General features: G+C 41.2%; 1 protein-coding gene across 1 annotated transcript; it reads right to left on the bottom strand.

Moving 5' to 3' along the window:
- Nucleotides 1–1,288: 1,288 nt before the first annotated feature.
- On the bottom strand, nt 1,289–6,153 carry LOC111577543 (probable serpin E3). The gene is made up of 5 exons (XM_055010798.1): nt 6,096–6,153; nt 4,209–4,451; nt 1,704–1,902; nt 1,505–1,605; nt 1,289–1,416 (listed from the first exon to the last, which is right to left on the bottom strand). Exons 1-5 carry the CDS (start codon nt 6,151–6,153, stop codon nt 1,289–1,291), a joined length of 729 nt encoding a protein of 242 aa, XP_054866773.1.
- Between the last annotated feature and the right edge of the window lie 1,232 nt (nt 6,154–7,385).

Here is a 7,385-nt window from a genome sequence, read left to right as displayed (position 1 = left end):
TTTCAAAGCTTCTGTTCACAAAAACCCTCCAGGAGCTCAAGGATAGGTCACCTGTTGATGCTCAGCTCAAACCTGTCTGCTCCACTGAGTATTTCTGTAGTGTCTGATCAGTGCAACTCATTCAAAGATCTATTTATTTTCATACTAAAACTAAAATGTCAAACAGCATACCCTGACTAGGGTGCTTTTCTAGACTAAAACATTGAAAACATCTGTATGATGTGAAGTAAATACCTGTGTGAACCTGTTGCAGTAGAAATAAGAACGGCCGATCTGCTTTGAAAACTGGAGCTCGGGATCTTTTGAGGAGGACCATCCCTGCAGGGATAGAAAATCATGTTTTAGAAACTTTAGACAGTTGGTTTGTTCTGTTCTATTAACCCTCGTGTCGTCCTGCGGCTCAAAATTGACCCGTTTTAAATTTTGAAAATGTGGGAAAAAAATATTTTCACAGTGAAACTTCTGATGTCCACATTTTCAACATTTTGGGGAAATTGTTGAACATTTTTTTGGTGGAAAAAAAAAATGTTAAAATGTTTCTCAACAACATTCATAAAAAAATCTACCAAAATCCAGCGAATTTCACTGGATTTTGGTTGATTTTTTTTGTGAATGTACTTAAAGACAATAGTAGAAGTTTTACTGATATATATATAATCACTTTAGATAGATTTTTTTGGAATATTTTTACTCATTTCTTGAAAATATCTACAAGAATTTTCTTGCCAAATCTGGGGGATTATTTTAAAATAAAACTTTTAAGGGAAACTTCTAAGGAATTATTGGAGTTTTCTTCTGAAGCTTTTGCAAATTTTCAGAAATTTGGGGAATTTTTTTGCTGAATTTTTGGATCTTTTTTCAGACAAGGAAACAATATTTTTTGGTGCCCGTAAATGAGGACAACAGTCGGATTAATATCCATCCATCCATTATCTATACACCGCTTAATCCTCACTAGGGTCATGGGGGGGCTGGAGTCTATCCCAGCTGACTCAGGTGAAGGCAGGGGACACCCTAGACAGGTCACCAGTCTGTCACAGGGCTACATACAGAGACAAACAAGCACTCTCACATTCACACCTACGGGCAATTTAGAATGATCAATTAACCTCAGCATATTTTTGGACTGTGGGAGGAAGCCGGAGTACCCGGAGAAAACCCACGCATGCACAGGGAGAACATGCAAACTCCATGCAGAAAGATCCTGGGAAAGATGGGACACGAACCAGGGACCTTCTTGCTGCAAGGCGAAAGTGCTAACCACTACACCACTGTGCAGCCCCTCGGATTAATATCTATTTGTTATATTAATATCTATCATATTATCATCAGTAGCAGCAGCTGCTTTGGTCCCGTCCTCCGTGACTTCTATCCTGACTTCATGGAAGGCATCAGACACATAGAGACCCTCCTCCACTTCAGAAGGAACAAACTGTCAGATACCTGAAGAACCTGGGATTAAACCTGAAGGACATCCTGGATGTTTATGAACTGATGGACTGACCTGAGATCCCGGTGAAGTCGGCTGCTGTGGGGTTGAAGGCGTCGCTGATGCCCATAGCGGGGAGCACCGACCTCAGGTTGAACTTGTTCTGCATTCTGAATCTGGAAACACCAGAAGAAGATCCATGTTTATGAACCAAGCCTCATGAAGAGTCTGCAAGTCCTGAACCAGTCTCTAATCCTGAAGCATTGTTCTCTACCTTGGGAGGAAGATGTCCATCCTGGTTCTGCGCAGGCCGGTGTCCCAGGACGCTAGGTGGCGCTGTGTGAGCTGAGCCTCCAGGGAGGACAGTAGCGTCTTCCTCTCGCTGGGTAGAACCACCTGCAGGCTCAGGGAGCGGCCCAGGAACGGCAGCTCCAGAACCGTGTAGCGCTGATCCGATCCCGTCCTGAGCTGACCTGAGGGGAGATCAATGAGGTCAGGACTTCTTCTGATTCAGTCATCAGTAGAGTTTAGCTCAGGTCTATTTCCACCTGATTTCACTTTAAACGTCACAGAACCATGTCCAACAGATTAAAAGAAAGACAACACCAGAGTAGAAACAGAAACGACTCACATCATTTGTAAATGCGAAACATATTTAACTAAACATTTTATTAAATATCTAGAAAGTGAAACATTTTCTCTTGTCACTGTGATAATAAACAATTATTGGATGGTGAAAGAAAATGTATTTAAATGTTCTGAATGGAACAAGGTTGTAATTAAATACAGGCAGGACTGGAAAATAAAGAGATTACAGAGATAACAGTGAGTTTCTAATAAATGTGGAGCTGCATGTCTGATAGAGGAACTGGTTGATGAGAAACAGATGGTAGAAGCTTCACTGGGATCAGCTGCAGAGAGGGATTAATGTCATTTAGTTCAGAAAATGACAAAGAAACAGTCAAACATCACCTTGATGATGATCAGAACTGTCACTGACAAATGTTATTGAACAACCATCTAAGAAGTTTAAATAACTGAAGTTCCAAATGTTCATAGAAATACTGCTCTTCTAAATTCTATATATATATATATATACACACATATATATGTGTGTGTGTGTATATATATATATATATATATATATATATATATATATATATATATATATATATATATATATATATAGATGTGTGTGTGTGTGTGTGTGTGTGTGTATATATATGCAAAAGTATTGGCTCATCCATCCAAATAATCAGAATCAGGTGTTCCAATCACTTCCATGTCCACAGGTGTATAAAATCAAGCACCTAGGCTGCAGACTGCTTTTACAAACATTTGTGAAAGAATGACTCACTCTCAGGAGCTCAGTAAATTCCAGCGTGGAACTGTGATAGGATGCCACCTGTGCAACAAATCCAGTCGTGATATTTCCTGGCTCCTAAATATTCCACAGTCAACTGTATTATAAGAAAGTGGAAGTGTGTAGGAACGACAGCAACTCTGCCACCAAGTGGTAGGACACGTAAACTGACGGAGCGGGATCAGTGGATGCTGAGGAGCATAGTGCCAAGAGGTGGCCAACTTTCTGCAGAGTCCATCGCTACAGACCTTCAAACTTCATGTGGCCTTCAGATTAGCTCCAGAACAGTGCTTCAGCAGAGAGCTTCATGGAATGGGTTTCCATAGCTGAGCAGCTGCATCCAAGCCATACATCACCAAGTGCAATGCAAAGCGTGGGATGCAGTGGTGTAAAGCAGCCACCACTGGACTCTAGAGCAGTGGAGACACCTTCTCTGGAGTGACCAATCACGCTTCTCCATCTGGCAATCTGATGGACCAGTCTGGGTTTGGTGGTTGTCAGGAGAACCGTACTTGTGGGACTGCATTGTGCCAAGTGTAAAGTTTGGTGGAGGGGGGATTATGGTGTGGGCTTGTTTTTCAGGAGCTGGGCTTGGCCCCTTAGTTCCAGTGAAAGGAACTCTGAATGCTTCAGCATACCAAGACATTTTGGACAATTCCATGCTCCCAACTTTGTGGGAACAGTTTGGAGCTGGTCCTTCCTCTTCCAACATGACTGTGCACCAGTGCACAAAGCAAGGTCCATAAAGACATGGATGACAGAGTCTGGTGTGGATGAACTTGACTGGCCTGCACTGAGTCCTGACCTCAACCCCATAGAACACCTTTGGGATGAATTAGAGTGGAGACTGAGAGCCAGACCTTCTGGTCCAACATCAGTGTGTGACCTCACAAATGTGCTTCTGGAAGAATGGTCAAAAATTCCCATAAACACACTCCTAAACCTTGTGGACAGCCTTCCCAGAAGAGTTGAAGCTGTTCTAGCTGCAAAGGGTGGACCCACGTCATATTGAACCCTATGGATTAGGAACGGGATGTCACTTATGTTCATATGCGAGTCAAGGCAGGTGAGCGAATACTTTTGGCAATATAGTGTGTGTGTGTGTGTATATATATATATATATACATATATATATATATATATATATATATATATATATATATATATATATATATATATATATATATATATATATATATATATATATATATATATATATAAGAGCAACCACAGGGAGAGCAGAAGGGGAGGATGCTGCGTGAAACGTGCAGCAGAAGCGACTTCAGATGAGTGAAACTAATCACAGAATTACACCCAGTCATATAATACACTGTATATACACTCTATAAATAAACTGAACAGTTCCTTCTAACTACATCCTAGAAGCTCATCCAGTGGATGATTCTGGTCTCTTACCAAAGCTGACCTCTGCAGCCTGGTACTTCATGGGCACCTTGATGGGAGTCCCATCAGACAGGATGAAGGGCAGGTTCTGGGAGTTGGTGAACAGAAACTGCTTCTGCCAGATGCCCCTGAAGGCCACCGTGTTGACCAGCGCCACCTGCAGGTGGTGTCCCCACCACAGGGCCTCGGCCTGGGCCTCTCCTGATCCAGAGAGCTCTCCGCTGCTGGTTCCTGACTGGAGGGGCCACGACTCATCTGGAGGGAACCAGGGAACGGCAGGGGTTAATGGAGAGGCCACGAGGCTGTTATCGACTCATGTGGTCTGATGCCATGAATAAATGAATGAACTGGAGGACTCACAAGAACACAAAAAGAAAAAGCCGAACAAGAAAACAAAAAATCAGCCATCAGGGATCGCTGCAAAAGAAATAATCTTATCATGGACTGGGACAGGGCGAGGATTTTAACATCAGAGACCAACAAACATAAACGATGGATCAAGGAGGCCATCGAGATCAGGAAGCAGGCGAGCTGCTCCATGAACCGGGACGAGGGGGACTACACCCTCTAATACCTGGGACTCCATCCTCCAGAGACCACCGGACGGCGGGGGGCGTGGCCTATCTGAGAGATTCTGACAGATCTGTCAGACTGGTCACATGATAAAAAGGACACGTCAGCACACGCCAGATGACGCTCTGAAGAAGACTGCAGTTGCAGTTGAAACATGTCAGCTAAGGTGAAACCATCTTATTTTTGATTTGTCGGTGTAAAAGAAATAACGTTATCCTATGATAGTCAACAACAAAATGAACATCATCCAAATAATAAAAGTTTCTGTCTATCTATCTATCAAAACATGATTACAGTGAAACAGCTTTGAAAGAAGTCAAAAGTCACACTGTTTTCCTGTTCAGTCCCTTCAAATTTATTCATTTTTCTGTTTTATTTTTGGTTATGTGATCATTTTGCATTTCTTTATGGTCATTTTGTGTCTCTTTGCGGTCATTTTTGTGTGTTTTTGTTCAAACTTTTTGTTTCTGTGATTATTTTGTGTCTTTTTGTGGTCATTTGGTCAACACTCAGGCTTCATTAGCTGTAGCACATTAGATCTAACAGTACAATTGATGATAAGCATTAGCTCTAATACGTTACTGTAAAAAATTAGCTGTCATGCATTAGTTGTAGTATAATATATGCAATACATTAGTTGCAGTACAATAGATGCAAACAATGAGCTCTTATACATTTAAACTATTGCAGTAAAAGATGAATATTAGAGCTAAAATGCTGCAGTAAAAGAAGAATATTAGAGGAAAAATACTGCAGTTAAAGATAAATAATATGTGTGTGTGTGTGTGTGTGTGTGTGTGTGTGTGTGTGAGACACTAAACCACAGAAACATAACCTGTAGTTACTGTGCGTAGAACACAGCTGTGTTTACTCGCACTAAGCTCCACTCTCCTTACTGAGCATTTAAAGGTTTGGAAGATCCTCCATGATGGCGGAGGGGACTGATTTCCAGGTCACAGTAGCAAAGAGCACTCAAGGAGTAAGTATAAGTTGGATGCTTAGAAGCGCTATTGTTAAATATAGCAACTTTTATTATTTTCGAGCAGCTGTTTGCCACATGCAGCCCTAAACTGTAACAGCTCTCCAATAGAAACACTTCTTGGTGAACAGTTTTATGACCAGGAAAACAATTTGGAAAACAATGTACTCTTCATATATGTTTATATTCATGGAAATAAAACCATTGCTCACTTGTTGAACATTGAATGCAGTGGACACACACCATCAGAGTCAAATGGTTTGGACAAAAAGGAAGTCTCTTACTACTAAATCAAGACATCAAACTTGCGGAAGATCACGGTGGAGACCTCAAAGTTTCGCTCCAGCCATCCATTTGTAGCCTGAAGTCCTGCGAGAGGTTGGACATGTCGGCCCACTTCCTCATCTTAGAGAAGAACTGGATCAGACTGAGACAAGGACATGTTAGGATTTATTTTTTTCAGGCACTGCTAGCTGAACACTGAACTTGATGTCACATATGAGTAATACAATATTGATATTTGTAATGTATAAAACAGTGTTATGGTCACTTTAAGAAGTACCTGCGCAAGGTATTATGGGATGCCTGTTACCCCATGTTTGGCAGTCTGGTCTGGCAGTTCAGAAGTAAACACATTGAAAGACACCACTCTCGTTTCGCCTCATTATATTTTATGTCTATATAAGATATACAGACATTACAATATTAATAACCATTTGTTGTGTAATTAATGTATGAGTTGTGTTGACCTGAATAGAGAGAGAGAATTAACCCCAGGCTCTGAAGGGTTAAATACATGATGGATACACACAGGTCAGGCTGGAAAGCTACAGCTGCGCACACACACACACACACACACACACACACACACACACACACACACACACACACACACACACACACACACACACACACCAGTACAAAGAGTGTTTTCACACACACAGCACATTCCTATGTCCTTATAATAAAACAACTAATTTTACTGAAACCGCTAAACTCAAGGTTGTTTAAGAGTGGAAACCATAATAATCCTCCCTATGAGACACCACCAGCAGCTGCATCACATCTCAGTTAACAGAGGAATAAGACTGACAGGTAGAGAGAGGGAAGAGGGTTCTAGGAGGTTCTTTTACAGGATGGTTCCTGGAGATTGGATGAATCGTGTGCCAGAGATATGGACGTATCTGTGCACCAACCAATGGGAGAGCTAAGTCTACACCACGGTTATCCCCACCTTTAGCCAATCACTGTTCAATATTTGAATGATATGTTTGTGTTCAATAACCAATCACATTTCACAATACGGTATAAAATGTTCTGTTCATATCAGACTTTGTCATTTTCTGGGAGGCTGTTCCAGACAGAAAAGGTCCTTGATCAAGATTCTTTTGAGACACTGATGGCAGAAAATAAACAGCTTAACTGGAAAGTAGTAGTTTGTTTTCTATCTCAAAAAACGAACCTGCTCAACAGACACAAGTGTCAAAAAGCATTCACACAAAGCAACTAACTTTCCACTGTAAAATAATAAAAACAAGGGTTTTCTTGCAGTGAGAATTGTTTTACACCATCCAGAGGTTTGAGCAGGCACCAAAGGAAAATAATAACAGAACTTAGTATGAAATCCGTTTTCACAT

Source organism: Amphiprion ocellaris, chromosome 5 (genome assembly GCF_022539595.1).
Source record: "Amphiprion ocellaris isolate individual 3 ecotype Okinawa chromosome 5, ASM2253959v1, whole genome shotgun sequence".
NCBI classification, from domain to species: domain Eukaryota; kingdom Metazoa; phylum Chordata; class Actinopteri; family Pomacentridae; genus Amphiprion; species Amphiprion ocellaris.
The sequence above is the reverse complement of the archived record's forward strand: the minus strand, read 5'-3'. Positions and strand labels throughout refer to the sequence as shown.

Coding starts and splice junctions, on each gene's coding strand:
- LOC111577543 (XM_055010798.1), bottom strand. CDS start 6,153: ATGAGGAAGTGGGCCGACATGTCCAACCTCTCGCAGGACTTCAGGCTA. Junction 4,452..6,095: donor CTTCAGGCTACAAATGGATG/GCTGGAGCGAAA, acceptor GGTTCCCTCCAG/ATGAGTCGTGGCCCCTCCAG. Junction 1,903..4,208: donor GGCTGCAGAGGTCAGCTTTG/GTAAGAGACCAG, acceptor ATCTCCCCTCAG/GTCAGCTCAGGACGGGATCG.